Source organism: Podarcis vaucheri (genome assembly GCF_965113315.1).
Source record: "Podarcis vaucheri genome assembly, chromosome: 12".
NCBI lineage: Eukaryota > Metazoa > Chordata > Lepidosauria > Squamata > Lacertidae > Podarcis > Podarcis vaucheri.
Genome location: NC_138750.1, coordinates 28005609 through 28024034, shown reverse-complemented (window position 1 = coordinate 28024034; position 18426 = coordinate 28005609). Strand labels below are relative to the sequence as shown.

Here is an 18426-nt window from a genome sequence, read left to right as displayed (position 1 = left end):
ACCCTATATACTATTTATTTATTTCATTTATACCTCATATTTTATCCAAGAAGCTCAAGTTTGGTCACCCAGTGAGCTTCACGGCCGAGTGAGGATTTGAACCCCTGTCTTCTCAGGCCTAGTCCAACGCTAACCACTGCACCTCATAGCAAGTGGGGTATTTGGAGATTTGCTGTTGTTTGGATAGTTGCGGGTAGAAAAAGGCTGCTTCACTCACCATTAGGAGGGTAATAGAAAGCCGGAGAATATTTGCTTAATTCTTCATATCTCCCCTGCCTCATTGCAGTTGAAAGTGCTCAAATAACGTGTGGCATATTGATGGCCAAAGGTTTAGTTGCACTCTGAGCAGACCCATTGAAAACAACGGACTTAAAATCAGCCGTGACTTTTAAGTTTGGTCATTTTATTGGATCTACTGTTGACTATAAGTATCCTCTTCGATTGCATTCCTAACTCCACTTACCTGTGGGTAAGGCCCATTGAATTCAGTAGGCCTTCCAAGTAGACGTAGTTAAGATTGTGCTGTGCGCAGGATTTCACCACAGGGCATTGAACCCTAATCCATTGGTGTTTATGGACAGCTGATATATATACAGGCATTCTTAACCTGTCTGAATGCAGTATTTGAAATCTTTGTTCAGTATACGGCACTCAAAGTTTAGTGGGTGACCATCCCCTTTTTTCCAGATAAATATATAGGCACCCCCGTTTTGTTTCAGGTAGACATAACTGATTTTGGCTTGACCATCTCACTTCCTTTTATTCACCTGCCACTGGAACCATCCTACTTCCTTCTTTAATCCTCATAAAAATCAATACTGTAGATTTCCAGGCCTAGCCTATTTATTGACTCAATAGGCTTTTGCTCAAGACGTATTATACAGTATGAAGTACTGGACCCTTCTGAGAAAAGATTTTAATAACATTGTCTAGTTTTAATGGCCAAATGACACTTGAGACAATCAGAATGTGCTTTTATGCTAACCTTCCATGGGGCAGGCAAGGGATGGCTTTAGTTGGCCATACTGAACGAATGGTCCCTTAGAGAAAATTGTTTACTTTGATTGGTTTCAGAAATGAAAGTTGGTGGCTGGATGCTATGAACTATTTATTAAAACAGCTAAGCTTATCTGTGTAGTATTTTAAGGACCTAATTCTCCATTTACTGTGAGCAATCCACTTGCATTTTCAAAAATGTTTTGCAAAAACCAGATTAGTTATGCCAGGGAGGGGGAGAATGCTGTTACTGTTTAATACAGTTTGTGCTAACTGCACATTTAGTTGAATTAAACATTTTATGCAGAACTGAGTGTTTTTTATTTTAAATGTGTGTATTGCAATTATATTTTTAAAAGTCACTGAAAGCAAAGGTTCCCTTGCTCCAGCTTCCACAAATTACTTTCCCAACCTGTGTAACAGTAGATAATAATTGCACATGGCATTCAATTTGTACATATCTTTAAAATACATATTTTTTTGCATTTGTGCATTAAATGATTTCTGTTTTACAGAGGCATTTGAAGGTCCAAATCTTACAGCGCCTTATACTTAGTAATGTTTTTGATGTGTATACAAAGTAACTGATTCTGAACCAGTTTCCATAGTAGTATGTTATTTCAGCCCTTTCGCCCCAGCCAAAAAAGTAATTGATCCACATGGTAGTAGCAGATGGTTAAATGGAAAAAAATGCCCTTGGAATTATTCTTATAACAGATGTTCAAAACTATTAGTGCCATGCTTTTATTCACCTAAAATTCCAAATAATTTATTAAAGAAAAGCACACATCCAACCATGTCAACATATATACTGGATTCAAAACTGTATTGGAAGTTAAGTTTAAAATATTTTTAAAAGGAAGACAATGTTGAAAAAATGATATTGGAAGGTGGTTCATTTTTTCTCTTTATTTTCTTTAAAGGATTCTGCAGAATCCTCTTCTGCTTTCAGACAGTAGACTTCACCTCTTTGTACAAACCCAGCTGAACCCAGAGGACATTGAGGCATGCGTATCTGGACACACGAAATATTCCGTTGAGGACGCAATCCACGAGTTTGCCTGTTTGAAACGACGGTTTCCTGTAGAAGACGAAGGGAGGAAAAAGGAGAATTATGCAGACTCCGATTCCGAAAGGTTACTTCCTTACATTTTGCTAAACATGCACATATGATAATAAACACAGTTCACTTTTGTTGTTGTTGATGCAGTGCTAAGATAATGAAAAAATTAATTGACTGAGATTTTATTGAGCTGTGACAGCTCATCATAGAAGTCTTCACATACACCTCCACACTGAATTAATGAATGCAGTAGAAATTCAATTATCTGCATTCTGATTATGTGAATTTCATTTAGTCAGACTTGAATTATTCGCGTTTAAATTATCTCGCTAAAAAAAATATCCAACTGCACTCCAAATGGCTAATTAAAAGTCCAAATTTCCTGTCTCTCTTTTGTGACTGGGGATAATTAAAGTTCTCCTCTGTTACTCAGGCTTTGAGTGTGTTGTGAAAACCAATTTCCTCTCTCTTCTTTCTCTCCCTCCCCCCCACTTTTCCCCCCCTCTGCAGTTCATCCTCAGGGCTTGGACACAGCAGTGATGATAACATTTCCCATGGATGTAAAGGAAGCACAGACACAGTTCCTGAAGAACCCTGAAATATCATTTATGTGTTGCCATCACTCCAATGACAGATACACGGCTTCTATCTTGGTCGAAAGTTACAGATGACATAGACTGACCATGCACCCAACTTCCAAGGCATGCCTTTTCTCAGTTTTCAAAACAGCCTGTTCATTTGCTATGTATGCATTTTGTAGCCTTTGTTATATTGAACGATACAAATACTGTCTGCACCACAACACCTAAATCAATGAGATTTCTTAATGTGATACTGTGGGGTTCACTGTAAGGGAAAGGAAAGGGGTGGGGGTGGGGAAACCCTGGAATAACAACATTCTGGGAACCCACAAAATATATTTTTATCTGGCATTTTAAATGGCGATACTGTGGTGGTCTTTCTACTGTGGTGTTGACTACGTAACTCAGCTGCAACGCAGAAAACCAAAACGCCATTCAGTCGTATTCTGAAAAGTATGTTTCGTTATTAAGCTTTCACCTTGAAAGGGACCGCTTGGGTACAATGCTATATGGCCAGTTAAAGGCCGTTTGAATTAAATAGGCTTGACCGTGCAGTTCTGTATATGTCTACTCAAAAGTAAGCCAGATTGAGTTCAGTTAGGCTTACTCCAAGGCTGCAGTCCTGCAGTCTACCTGGCAATAAACCCCAGTTGAGACATATATAGGATGGTGGTATAATCCTGCCTAACCGTGGCAACAGGTCTTACTTTTTTGTGCGTGACTAAGAAACACGTGTCTTGTGAAGAGGCCTATCATTAAAAAACCTGTGCTGTTACATGGATATCTAGCTATATATATTTACACTGTTTAAAGTGAATGTTCTTGCTGGAGGATGAAGGAAGGGAACACGTTAACCAGCAAGTAACAGAAATAAACTTCTGGATGAAAGCTTACTGTATCACTGCAGATGTTTAAAGTATCTCGATTGGCAGTGCCATAAATTAATTTGTGTATGTTTTGACAGCCTCACTATAACTTCACTGGCACTCCATTCTAAATTTCATTTATTAGGAAATAAGTTGTGTTCAAATCTAGTAAGGCTGAAATCCTGTGTCTAAGTACCTGGGAGGAAACCTCCCTGAACTCTGTGATCCTTACTTCTGAGTAGTCAGGAATAGGATTACACTCCAGTTGTGTTTTAAGGACCAGGGTGAGTTTGGGGGATAGGAATGGGGAGACCAGATAACTACCACAAGCCAATGATTTTTGTGTGCATGTGATGTCAGCATTTGCACAAGGTAAACTTCATTAAGTGTCTTGCAGATAATATTTTTGTTGAACTGTACAAAAATATCCAGGGGCCCAATCACTGAAAGAGAGCTAGCAGCAAGATACATATTTAGGCTGCTGTTGGAAAAATAATAATAATTTGAGCCATTAAATATACAGTGATAGGAATTGTTGCTGAAAAATTAGCAACAGACATTAAATAGGAAAACTGCAGCAGTGACTAAAATGAACTGGAAGGAGACATTGTTTACTTTTTAAAATGACATAGCTGTGCTCATTACTGTTAATTTGAAGCAATTTGTGCACTTTAGATTTAGTAGTCTGCAAAGATACCAAGCCTAAAAACCTCTCAACATTGATGTGATTGCACTTACTTGATATTTCCTCATTTGATATTTAGTTATTTCAGCCTGAGCATCATTTCAGAGTTTATTCAGTCTCGAGTTTGGGATTTGTTATGGTCAGAGTGTTGTTTGCTTTATCACACATTGCACAAATTCACATTTTGTATTGTTACTGTGTATTAGTTGCTTCCTATACCTTGGACAGCTGCCTTTCACACTGTAACTGTGATGTTCTTTTTTTCTACACCAAATATTAGTGAAATATTTACATGCTGACTCTTCTGTGTTCTACCTTTTTAATATGTGTAGAAAATGTTTGTATTTTGTCACATTTCAAAATAAAATATCCTGTAAGTATTTTATTATTTTATTCTTTATTTAAATGCAGGGTGCTGACTTGCTTCTGGCTAACATTTGTAGTGTATTAATGATGAGATTTACTATAATATTTTGTTTTCTAATCATATATCATTAACATTCCCCCCTTTTAATGTCAATTAATTCCCAGCTTTTAATTTTTTAATGCTTTCCCTTTTTGTATACATTCAAAATATAAAGGAGAAAAAAATGTTATATTTCCAAAGTTTATATTTATCCATTATTTCATGCAGGCTAACAGCTAAAAAATATATTTGTTCTTTGTCAGTATCTACTGGTAGCAGGAGCACTATTTTATTTTTATTTTACACTTTTTGGCATAATACACAACACCTTACAGAAAACATATTGCAACAACCTGGTATTTGGAACAACTCAGCTTTTGCAGGAAACAAGAAACAATACACAATTTCTCATTTTAAATAAACAGTCCACACACACATCCCAATGTAAATTTTAAAAAAGTACTCAGCTCCTTTGCTTCCTGGTAATTATAAAAACATTAACCAAAAAAAAAGTGTTCTCCTTCATAGGAAACTAAGTGTTTTCACGCATAAAAGGAACACTTGCTTTAGCAATGCATCCAACTTTGCTTAAATTGTATAGTGTCCCAATAGTTTAGTTTCTTTTTAGCAAAGGCTAAAAATCCAGACTTATGAGAGAGAAAATCAGCATTTATAAAATACCATATTGTTTTTCTCTCCTTTTGAGTACACTGCATCTATAAAAACAATTCTATACATCATTTATTTGAAAACAATCAGAAGTGCTACTGCTTATGTATATTTTGTGCTCTCTCTCTCTCTCTTTCATATTAATTTGATACAAACCCAAAACAATCGGACAGAATAGTTCCTTTTGCCTGAAATGTTACTCTTCCCTTAAAAATGGCATCGCTCCGGTTCTACATCGAACAGCAAATACCAGATACACAACTACAAATAGGGCAGGGGGGGGTTAGAGAGGGTGAACACAGAGAGGGAGAGTATCCTTCTGAGAGGGTCTCGAACTTCCCAAAAGCAAAGTAACCCTTTCCCTGCTGGACTCCTGTGACTTCGAAACCAGGCGCGCATCCACAAACCCAACTTTCCCAAGTATTCACTCCATCGCAGCGCTTTTCCAATAACTTCTTTCCTTCTCACGGATTAGTTGCTGCTCCTCCTCCTCCTCCAGGTGGATTTTTTTTAAAAAAAGAAAAATAAAGATGGGACAGTTGACTTTAGCAACACCCCTGAGTTGATTTCCACTGCCTAACTTTTTGTTGCCGTTAAGGCACACAAAACCCGCACGGAAAAATCTCTCGACTAACCGTTTGCCCGAGGACCCAAACAAGGACTACCTTAGTTCTCAACAAGCCTCTCCATCCCTCCCCCCCGCCCCAAAATAGTCTTTGCTCCTCTGGGTACCACCTGGAGTAACAAGATTGCTGGTTCCTTACCTCCAAGGGCCTCGATCCACTCTTCCATCCCCCGCCTCCCCCTTCCAACCCACACGGCTGGACCTTTTCCCCCTAACCCCCCCCCCTGCAGCAGCAGCAGCAAATGTTGCGCGCTGAAGTGCGGGCGTGTGCAAGGCGCTTGCTCAGCAGCAGCAACAGCAGCGCGCGCGCCCTCGCTCCCCTCCCGGGGACGCTGCTGCTGCTCCGTTCCGCGCGCCCTCCATGTGCCCAAGCGCTGCTGCAGGCTGGTTGTCGGGGAGGGAGACGGAGGGGGGGGGGAGAGGAGCCGGCCGGCCTTGATCCCGTAACCCATAGCAACGGGCCAAATAAAAGAGTAGGAGGCGGAGGGAGGGGGGGGAGAAGACGCGAGAGAGTCAAGCCTCGTCTAGCGCATCCACCGAGCCGGCAGATCAAAACACCAACCGATTATTTTGCTTATTGTTTCGATCTTCCGGCTCCGGTGAGCCATAGCTTGCAGATTATAGCGTTTACAGGCGCGCGCGCACAAATGAAAATAAATATAGCGCCCGCGAGCACACAAAATCTATGAGATGTTTGCGTGTTATATGTACAGTGCTTTCCCCCCTAAAAGAATTACTCTCATTTTCCTATTGGTATTGATATACTACCCCTCAATGAGGCCAAACGTAAATGCACAAAATGTTTAGGGGTGTGCGTCCCCCCCAGAAAAAAGCACTGTAATATGTATATACAGACACATGCATGCATATACATAGATACATAATAGCGTGCACGCAGACACATAAAGAAATATACATAAGTATGTGTATACAGAGACACATACAGACATACATGCACAGGAATATACTGTACCTACATATGTATAGTGTGTGTTCTCTATATATGTATGTCTAGACACATAAACACATACATATATTGTGTGCATGCTGTATGTATGCGCGCGCGCGCGCGCACACACACACATGTACACGTGTACATGTGGATGCGGAAAGAGAGAAAGAAATTGGGCGTATGAACAAGTCGACAAACAAGACCTTAAAACATTACCACTGCAAGAACACGCATATGTACACATATATAGATATGAGTGCGGGGCATGTTTTTGCAAGCAGCAGCCATGCGATTCTAAGGCTTTCTCTCCGTGCTTGTCTGGCCTCCCGATTTCTTTCTCTCCCTTCTCTCCCTCCCGCGCTCCATTTGCATGAGAAGATAAACATAGAAGGGGCTGGGAAACGTTAGGCAAATGGGCTGCCGCCGCCGCCGCTGCAGGGCGGGGGGCGAGGAGGACGCCAGGCCCCGGCGCGGCGGGGAGGGCCGCCTTTGTTATGCAAGCGTCCTCCCCGGCTGCCGGCTGTCGCGGCTGCGCGTCCAGAGCGAGACTGGCCGGTGACTCTGGGCAAGAAAGGTCATCGGAGCTGGGAGGGGGCTTTGTTGTCTGCCAGGCTCTGTGCAGCGAGAGGGAGCTGGAGAAGAAAAGGAATCGCAGGGATGGGGAGCTGGGATAGAGGCAGGAAGAAGAAGAAGATGCCCCCTTGAAAAGGAGGAAGAGGCCGTTTTAAAGCTGCCTGGTCAAAAGTTTAAAACGGGAGAAAACCGTAGGCCACACATTCCACATTTGGTTGGAGCAAAGCAGCAAAGGCCTAAAGCCTTCATAGGGTCACCCACTATATAATTGAATTATTCACAGCTAAATTATTCTGAAGTAGGCTGGCTGTTGTTTGTTCACTAGGCCTTGAATGTCCCAGGGTAAGTTACACCCTTTAGGTAAAGGACGCAGGTGGCGCTGTGGGTTAAACCACAGAGCCTAGGACTTGCTGATCAGAAGGTCGGTGGTTCGAATCCCTGCGATGGGGTGAGCTCCTGTTGCTCAGTCCCTGCTCCTGCCAACCTAGCAGTTCAAAAGCACATCAAAGTGCAAGTAGATAAATAGGTACCACTCTGGCGGGAAGGTAAATGGGGTTTCCGTGTGCTGCTCTGGTTCGCCAGAAGTGGCCTTGCTGGCTACATGACCTGGAAGCTGTACATTGGCTCCCCTCGGCTAATAAAGTGAGATGAGCACCGCAACCCCAGTCATCTGCAACTGGACCTAATGGTCAGGGGTGCCTTGACCGTTAAGTCCAGTCATGGATAACTCTTTACTGGCTGAGGGAGCCGCCGTTTGTCCGCAGACAGCTTCCAGGTCACGTTTTTCTGAATGTTTAGTCAGAATCTCCTTTCTTGTAACTTGAAGCCATTGGTTTGAGTCCTACACTCCAGAGCAGGTACCCCCAAACTCGGCCCTCTAGATGTTTTGGGACTACAATTCCCATCATCCCTGACCACTGGTCCTGTTAGCTAGGGATGATGGGAGTTGTAGTCCCAAATCATCTGGCGGGCCGAGTTTGGAGATGCCTGCTCCAGAGCAGGAGGAAACAAGCATGCTCCTTTCCTCCATGTCCTTAAGATATTTGAAGATGGCTATCGTATCTCTTCTCAGTCTCCTCTTTTCCAGGCTAAACATACTCAGCTCCTTCAAGCGCTCCTTGTAAGGCTTAGTTTCCAGACTCTTGATCATCCTAGCTGCCCTCCTCTGCACACGTTCCAGCTTGTCAACATCCTTCTCAAATTGTGGTGCCCAGAATTGGACACAGGATTCCAAGTGTGGTCTGACTAAGGCAGAATATTGTGGTGCTATTACTTCCCTTGATCTGGACACTATACTTCTGTTGATGCAGCCCAGAATAGCATTAGCTTTTTTTGCTGCTGCATCACACTATTGACTCATGTTAAGCTTTGAACTAAGGAGAGAAGATGGCTTTGAAGAGCAGATGGGCTCATGTCAAATTCCGATATCCTCTCAAAATGAAGGGCAGTTCCAAAGTATTTCATATTCTCTCTCTCTCTCTCTCTCTCTCTCTCTCTCTCTCTCTCTCTGCCAGTATGGCTTCCATGTGAGGCAGATAAAGCATTTGTTTGAGACAAAGTTATGAGAAAAGGTTCAGTCCATCATTCAGTGAAAGGCACAGGAGCTCTGGCAGGAAAAAAAGTCTGCAGCCCTGCATGTAGGTCAAGAGTAGAGAAACCTCAGAAGAACGAACAGTTGGGGAATGGCGTTATCTGCCCCCTCCCACAATTTTTTTGAAGTGAGGATCAGTGTATTAGATGACAGTTGTTTTGTTACTGCGCAGCACTGTCATTGCTTCAGTTGGAAAAGTCACCTTTCCTTTATCAACCCACGCTGCAAATCAGAAACTGCCATTTCCAAAGCCTGCGATCTGTGTACTCCTGTTTGCAACCCCCACTATTTAGACAGCTCAGAATTTGCTGGCAGCAGAAGCATAACTTTCACCCCATATTGAAAGGAGAGTGTCTGAAAAAAACCTGGTGGAACATGGATCCTTATTTGAAATACAGTATTTTCAAAAAATTATCCGCTCAGAGATACGGCCTCTGTGTCAAGTCAGTTTTTAAAAGCAGATAGCAGAGTAGGAAGGAAGATGCATATTCCAAGTCTGACGGTTGATGGCATGTTCTAGATAGATTGGCAGCAGTTCTCCAGGTATTCAGACAGGTGTCTCTCTCAGCCGTACCTGCAGATGCCAGGTGTTGAGGACTTTTTGCATGCAAGGTAAATGTTCTGCCTCTGAGCTGCAGCCCTTGCCCATGTAAAGCCCATCTAAAGCAACATATTAGGTAAAGTAAAGGTAAAGGGTCCATTAGGTCCAGTCGTGACCGACTCTGGGGTTGTGGCGCTCATCTCGCTTTATTGATGAAGGGAGCCGGCGTACAGCTTCCGGGTCATGTGGCCAGCATGACTAAGCTGTTTCTGACAAACCAGAGCAGTGCACAGAAACACCATTTACCTTCCTGCCGGAGCGGTACCTATTTATCTACTTGCACTTTGACGTGCTTTTGAACTGCTAGGTTGGCAGGAGCAGGGACCAAACAACAGGAGCTCACCCCGTCGCGGGGATTTGAACCGCCAACCTTCTGTTCGGCAAGTCCTAGGCTCTGTGGTTTAACCCACAGCGCCACCCGTGTCCCAAAGCAACATATTAGCCTGACTAGAAATCACAAACCTTCATCCCACAATACTAGTTAGGAGAGGGCAGATTGTGGTTGCTTGGTAGTGGGAGGCAGCCTGCACATGCTCAGAGGTTTGTTTGTTTTGTTGTTGTTTTTTAAAAAACCTTTGCACGTCCCCCAGGGCTATTCCATATTCCATGAAAGCAGTTTGAGGAGGGGGCACTGTGTACTGCTGAGCATTAGCTTAAATTAAGCACCAACGGAAAAGGTAGAATGGCAGATTTCAACAAGGCGCAGTGCTTATTCCCTGCGTGTCTGCCAGGGTCGCCATCTCCTTACTCTCTAATGTGATTGTGTAAAGCACTTTTCAGTCACAGGTGTCAGCTTCTGAGCAAAGGCGTAATAACTCATAGCAAGCATATGACTTTAACTCAAAGGGACAATCGGTACATATTTCACATGGGTCTGAGGCACCGGCATGGCAATGCCACCAACCAGCCTTGGGTTGCTGGAAGGATGCAATGTGTGATCTCATGGATCCCCAAATTCTGCGCAACTGCTGCTGGATCCCATGTTATGTCATCCATGATGCCACATCTGTCATACAGCTGCAGATGGATTGTGTGGAGACGCACTGAACTGTGTAAAAAGGGAGTGGGTGGCGCTGTGGTCTAAACCACTGAGCCTCTTGGGCTTGCTGATTGGAAGGTCAGCGGTTCAAATCCGTGCGATGGAGTGAGCTCCCATTGCTCTGTCCCAGATCCTGCCAACTTAGCAGTTTGAAAGCACACCAGTGCAAGTAGATAAATAGGTACCACTGTGGCGGGAAGGTAAACGGCGTTTCTGTGTGCTCTGGTTTCCGTCACAGTGTCCCGTTGCGCCAGAAGTGGTTTAGTCATGCTGGCCACGTGACCCAGAAAGCTGTCTGTGGAGAAACGCCGGCTCCCTCGGCCTGAAAAACAAGTTGAACGCTGCACCCCATAGTCGCCTTTGACTGGACTTAACCGTCCAGGGGTCCTTTACCTTTACCTTTTGTGTAAGCCAAGCCTAAAATAACTTGGGGCAATCTCTTTTCCTCATACCACAATATTTGGGGCAGAATTATTCTAGACTTAAATTTATGTTTTGTTTTAACAAGTATAATATCACCCAGAAAGCACTTACTGTTATTTTGTCAAGCTGTGTATGTTTGCAAGTGGATGAATATACACACATAACACACACATTGAGGCCATGGTCCAGAGTTATGAAGGTTTCTCATCAGTTTTGTTTTCAGTAGTTCCTCCTGCCCAGCCCCTAAATTATTTCAGATGCCTTTTTATCTTTCTGACATGACAGTAGATGAAAATAAACAGATGACTCTGGGGTATTCTAGAATGTGCTCATTATTTCTAGCACCACACATGTCACCTTTCTGGACTGCATCCTTAAATCTCTTCCAGGGGTGACAGTACACTTCTACCTAATATGCCAGTGCCGAATTTTCATATTAATTTTTGAGATGGTTAAAAAAAAATCCATAAGAGGATATGGGTCTTTTTTATTTCCATTTTTAAATGGTGACGCTTTCTTTTGAATTCCTTCTAGCTGCTGAGCTGAGATATTTCTTAACCATGTTTAAAACAAAATGTTAACATTGTGGTAAATTTTTATCTCGCCACAAGGGGGGTGTATATTCAGATAAAAGTTTCTTTTTGCGAAAAGGACAAAAGCAGGGGTCGGAGTTCGGCAGAATCCCACAGTGACCTCCCCAAAACGGATGTGAGAATTAAGTTTCCTCCCTATTGACTGAATAGTCTAGGAGGTTCTAGATGTTCACAGTGTCTGGAAATTTAACAACGGTACTTCATTTTATTCCTGTTTTTTTCCCAAAGCACACAGAAATAAATGCCATAGAGAACCTACCATAGTGCCTTGGGGGGTCGTCTCCCCTCCCACAATATGCAATGAGAGAGTTAGCCTTTCTTTCAGGTTGGTAAGGGGAGGAACATATTTCTAGGGTCCCACTCCCCTAACCTCTCCCTCCCCGAACGCACTGCAGCAGTACAGCTTTTAATTTAATTTTTTTAAAAAACAAAAGCAATTACAGAGAAGTGCAAATCCAATGCATGACATTTAACACTTGGCTGTGGCAGTCGGGCTGTGCTTAAATGGGGGCCTTTCTGCGGAACAACAAGAGCCAAAAGGCCTTGTGTCATGGAGTAATGTAAGACACAATCTCGCCTGAAAATGCACAATGAATCGGGAAGGATTTATGTAATTAATTGACCAGTCTTAACCTGTTATCGTGATGTAAGGAATTTGGAACTCATTAATTTGGGCTCTGACAGATTTCATATTAGAGCTGGCAAATATGGATTGAGCCTCTTATTCGTGTAACAGCTGGAATTTCCATGACAGTGAGGATTAGTGAAGAAGACCTATTGCTGGAGTCAAACTGCCTCTTTTGTAATCAGCAGCCCTGCTCTGCATTAAAGGGATAATGGGAAAAATAGAGCAGTGGGGGGAAGGGAGATTACCCTGCCGGCAGAGGAGAGGATGGCAGTTTTGCTCGCTCTGCTAATATTTATATTGAGCACCAGCTTTTGCAGTTGAATGAAAACATTAATTGCAATCATAAAGTGAGGGGAACTGTCCCCCCCCCAAACAAAGGGGCAGGAGACAAGGCTGCCTTGGGCCCTGATCCTGTTGCCCAGCCTTGTGAGGGTGTTCCCTCCTTTTAAATTAGGAGTTTTGAGGGTCACATTTGTCATAGAAACCATGGCCTCTCACAGAAACCTTAGTCTTGAAAGGAGCAAAGACAAGCAATTGGGTTGGTGGCTGAAGAATAGGTACATATTTAGCACATAGCAAGGTACATTGAAAGCTGCCTGATGGAACGCCCTCCCACCAGATGTCAAGCAGATAGGTAATAGGGAAGTTTTTAGTGTTTTTATGTTTTATGTTTAGTGTTTTATTATGTTTTTGTGTATGCTGGAAGTCACTTATAGAGTGGCTGGGGCAAGCCAGTCAGATGGGTGGTGTACAAGTAAGACAATTATTAAAATTATTACATTATAATAAAAACAAAAACAAATTATTACAGTGGTGCCCCACAAGACGAATGCCTCGCAAGACGGAAAACTCACTAGACGAAAGAGTTTTCCGTTTTGGAGGTGCTTCGCAAAACAAATCTCCTATGGGCTTGCTTCGCAAGACGAAAATGTCTTGCGAGTTCCTGCGGGGTTTTTCCCCCTTTCCCCCCCTTTTTCTAAGCCGCTAAGCCGCTTATCAGCTGATCCGATAAGCTGCTAAAAGCCACTAATAGCGCTAATCCGCTAATCCGTCAATGGGCTTGCTTTGCAAAGCGAAAAAACTGCTAGACAGAGAGAATCACAGAACGGATTCTTTTCGTCTTGCGAGGCACCACTGTATATATACCAGAGTGGCTAGGGAAACTCAGCCAGATGGGCAGGGTATAAATAATAAATTATTATTATTATTATTATTATTATTATTATTATTATTATTATTATTATTACTGACCATCTTGGGCCTGATTCACACCGTGCACTTAAAGCACTGTGATACCACTTTAAACAATCCTGGCTTCTCTCCAAAGGATTCTGGGAGCTGTAGTTTGGCTAAAGGTTTCAAGGGTTGTGAAGAGAGGACACCCCTATTCCCCTCAACAGAGCTGCAATTCTCAAGAGTTCCCTGTGAAGAGGGATTGACTGTTAAACCCCTCTGGAAATCGTTATCACCTGCAAGGGGAATAGCAGGGCAGCAGCTTTCAACACACTTAACAAGATGCAGTTCCCAGGATTGCTTGGGGGAAGCCATGACCATTTAAAGTGGTATCAGTGCTTTAAATATATGGTGCAAATGTAGCCTTGGTTAGTACTGTCACTATTAACGGGCAGCAGTTCTCCAGGTTTTCAGGCAGGGGGCGCTCCCAGCCCTATCTGGGGACTGGAGACCTTTTGGGTGCAAAGCAGTTGCTCTGCCTCCTGGGGCCATAACCAAAATCAGGCCTGCCATCTACTGCCACCTACAACTTTCTATGCTCTTTTAGCAGCTGCTGCTGCCAGGCCGGCCGATCAGAAGGTCGTGGTTTGAATCCCTGCGACAGAGCTCTGCTAGATTTGAGAGCTCTGCTGGACTGGAAGCAGACAAGATGAGGTGCTGCTGCGTCACCTCAAAAATATGATGCTGGATAAGTGGTTTGTGTATGAGCTATTCTTGTTTGCGCTATACCTGCTTGTATGCTGGTTAATAAAACTGCAAGCCCCCAAAGTCTTCCTTGCTTGGGAACTAAACTAGGCACCGTGATCCAATGTATTCTTGCCTCTCAGGGAAATGTGCAGAGTCAGATTGCCATCAGACATGGGATATTGTTCGTGTAAAGAGCTGTTGACAAAAGCAAATAATCAGATCCTTTACAGAAATTGAAAGAGATGGAGACTTCACAGCAGCTGCTTGCAGCGGACCTTCAAAGCCTAAAAATGTTAAGTCCAGTCGTAGATTACTCTGGGGTTACGGCGCTCATCTCGCTTTACAGGCCGAGGGAGCCAGCGTTTGTCTGCAGACAGATTTTTCAGGTCATGTGGCCAGCATGACTAAGCCACTTTTGAAGCAACAGAACACCAAAACCAGAGCAGTGCACAGAAACACCGTTTACCTTCCCACCGCAGTGGTACCTATTTATATATTTGCACTTTTGGCGTGCTTTGGAACTGCTAGGTGGGCAGGAGCTGGGACCGAGCAACGGGAGCTCACCCCATTGCGGGGATTCAAACCGCCAACCTTATGATTGGCAAGCCCAAGAGGCCTCATGGTTTAGACCACAGTGCCACCCGCATCCCAAAAAAATTACTAGCCTGCAGCAATTTTTACTGGCCTGCTAAAAGGCTACAAGGCTATGTTTCCAGGCAGAAGTGAATCCCTCTCCTGTGACCAGCATCAACAGGAAGTGGGAGCGCTGGTAAATATTTTTTAAAAAAACCTGGGACACAGGCCCATGATATGAATTTGCATAGAATTTGTATATGCTGTATATATGGATGCAAATTTAGGTTGCCTTTCAAAGGGGAAAGAAACAAAGTCTTTCATTCCCCGCATTGAATCTGGATTTACTGCTTCCGCATGGGTTTTTCCTTAATGGATTTCCCACAGAAACACTAAATCTCGATTAAATGGTGAAATCATGTGGGGAAATCATCATTAAATGATGAAATCATTTTGTTGAGGACAGCTGCACCAAATTTGCACAGCAGCGCTGAGCCATGTGAAAGCACCCAAAGAAAAGTTGACAGAATAAGGTCACCTCCACATCATACATTTAAAGCCCTTTTATACTACTTTAACAGTCATAGCTTTCTCCCCCCCCAAGAATTCTGGGAGATGTAGTTTGTTAAGGGTGCTGAGAGTTGTAAGGAGGCACCTCACAGAACTGCAGTTCCCAGCATGCTGCATAAACTACAGTTCCCAAATTCTTTCGTGGAAGGCATGGCTGTTAAAGGTGGTATAAGGGTGCTTTAAATGTATTGGGTAGGTGTGACCAGAGTGCAGGCCTACGTTTTTCCTCAGAAGTATGTCTTGTTGAGTTTAAGACTTGTTGAGTCTTATTCTCACAAAGAGAGTTCAGGATTGTGGCCACTGTGAGGAAGCTGCCACAAAATAGTTAACCATGACTTCTTGAAGAATATGTTTGTGCGTAAAAGAGAGAGAGAGAGAAATATTCATAGGGCTCATCAGAATAACTTATCCTATTTGGGGAGATGCATGTCTTATTGTTGCTGCCTTTCTAGACTAAATTGCTTTGGATAACCTCCATACAACAAAGTACTGACATTTTTGATGTCTGCAAATAAATATCTGAATGGCTACAATTTTTGCATTTTTGGAAGCAGCAGCAGCAGGAAACGCCACTTTAATTAGGTTAGAGATGGACAACGTGCAAGCTTCTATGTTCTTGAGCTCCGAAGCAGCCTGGTCTAACGTCAAGAGGTAGGGGTGCTGTCCTTAGTACCCTGTGCCCATTTAGACAGAAGTAACTCCCACCATGTTCAATGGGGTTTACTCCAAAGTAAGTGTGCATATGCTAAAAAACCATTTTGCTTAGGCAAGCCTACCAAGAAATGTGATTTTATTTACATTAATTTACCGTATTTTTTGCTCTATAAGACTCACTTTTTCCTTCCTAAAAAGTAAGGGGAAATGTGTGTGCGTCTTATGGAGTGAATACAGGCTGCGCAGCTATCCCAGAAGCCAGAACAGCAAGAGGGATTGCTGCTTTCACTGCGCGGTGATCCCTCTTGCTGTTCTGGCTTCTGAGATTCAGAATATTTTTTTTCTTGTTTTCCTCCTCCAAAAACTAGGTGCGTCTTGTGGTCTGGTGCGTCTTATAGAGCGAAATATACGGTACTTTTTTGGTAATTTTATGATCTGCTGTTCTTAAAGGTTGCTTTTGTTGTTATTCTTTTGATAACCACTTAGAGATATATGTTTTGATGAAGTGGTATATCAGTCTCGCTGAATAAATAAGGAATATCTGAAGCGCTACAAGTTCCCCAGCCCTGCCTTAGGTGAACGACTGTGGTTTTCTTCCCAGAGTGCTGTGGGAAGTGGTTCCTCTTACCCTCATCCTGCTCAGATCAGTACATCTTCAAAAACTGGCTAAGTGGGAAGGACTGCCCTGTTGAGAATGACTCAACGATGCCAAGGACTTGTCTGTCTCCCTGTAAGCATGAACTTGCCTAATCTTTTAAGCCATCCAAATTGGCAGACATTACTACCTCTTCTGAGAACAAATGTCACAGTATATGGGCTGTGTGGAGAAAGTTATTTTGTTTGTTCCGAATCTTCCAACTTCATGGATCGACCCAGATTCTAGTATTCTCTACACCGTCTTATACACCTGAATCATGTCCCAGTGCCCTTGCTTGCTTGCCTTTTTTTCTAAACTAAACTTTTTTTCTAAACTTTTTCCTCAAATGTGTCCTTTCCTCATAGGTGAGATGCTTCAAGCCCTTGATTGTTTTGGTTGCCTTTTTTCTGAACCTTCTCCAGCTCTACAATATCCTTTTTGAGGTGAGGCAACCGGAACTGTACATAGTATTCCAAGTGCGGTTGCACCATAGATTTATATAATGCCGTTTTTATATTGGCAGTTTTATTTTCAATCCCTTTCCTAATGATCCTTCACATGGAATGTGCCTTTTTCACAGCTGCCACACACCAGCTCAACATCTTCATCAAGCTATCCACTGTGACTTTAAAGTCTCGTCCCTGGTTATTCTCTGCCATTCCAAACCCCATGAGCATACTCATGAAATTTCCTACTTCTTTTTCTTTTTGCCTAAATGTATATAGTTTTACATAGACAGCATTTAAAAAAGCAGAGACATCACCTTGCCAACAAAGGTCCGTATAGTTAAAGCTATGGTTTTCCCAGTAGTGATGTATGGAAGTGAGAGCTGGACCATAAGGAAGGCTGATCGCCAAAGAATTGATGCTTTTGAATTATGGTGCTGGAGGAGACTCTTGAGAGTCCCATGGACTGCAAGAAGATCAAACCGATCCATTCTGAAGGAAATCAGCCCTGAGTGCTCACTGGAAGGACAGATCGTGAAGCTGAGTCTCCAATACTTTAGCCACCTCATGAGAAGAGAAGACTCCCTAGAAAAGACCCTGATGCTGGGAAAGATGGAGGGCACAAGGAGAAGGGGACGACAGATGACGAGATGGTTCGACAGTGTTCTCGAAGCTACCAGCATGAGTTTGACCAAACTGCGGGAGGCAGTGGAAGACAGGAGAGCCTGGCATGCTCTGGTCCATGGGGTCACGAAGAGTCAGACACAACTAAACGACTAAACAACAACAACAACAACATATTGCTTTACAGGTGCATACATTGAATTCCATTTGCTATTTTGCTGCCCCATTCACTCAGTTATGCATTGCGCCAAAATTATTCCCTTTTAGAAAAGCTTGACCTAATGCTTCGGTAATTCTAATATCAGTAACTTGTAGTTTCCGGACTTGTCTGAAAGAACATGGGTACATTGAGCACAACCTGTTGTAAAGAGATTGATTAAATCGGGAGCCATTATCCCCCTGCCACCCCCTGGTGGCGTCATCCTGGGACTTAAAACAAATCTTAAAATGGCTATCTATTAAATATGTTCTGTGTCAGATTATTATTATTATTATTATTATTATTATTATTATTATTATTATTCCCCGTCCATCTGACTGGGTTGCCGCAGCCACTCTGGATGGCTTCCAACACAGAGAAAAACATAATAAAACATCAAACATTAAGAAGTTCCAATACAGGGCTGCCTTCAGATGTCTTCTAAAAGTTGTGTAATTCTTTATCTCCTTGATAAAGGGCATTCCATCATGTCCCTTTATGGATTTCTGAGG

General features: G+C 42.9%; 1 protein-coding gene across 3 annotated transcripts in view; it reads left to right on the top strand.

Moving 5' to 3' along the window:
* SNX10 (sorting nexin 10) overlaps positions 1-4571 on the top strand; it is a 48204-nt gene extending 43633 nt beyond the window's left edge. For all 3 annotated transcript variants that reach the window (XM_082193562.1, XM_082193561.1, XM_082193563.1), the window contains 2 exons: positions 1920-2132; positions 2570-4571. In XM_082193562.1, coding sequence (XP_082049688.1) covers positions 1920-2132; positions 2570-2657 — 301 coding nt within the window. In that variant the 3' untranslated portion in view covers positions 2658-4571. The remainder of the gene's footprint in view (positions 1-1919; positions 2133-2569) is intronic.
* Positions 4572-18426: the final 13855 nt, after the last annotated feature.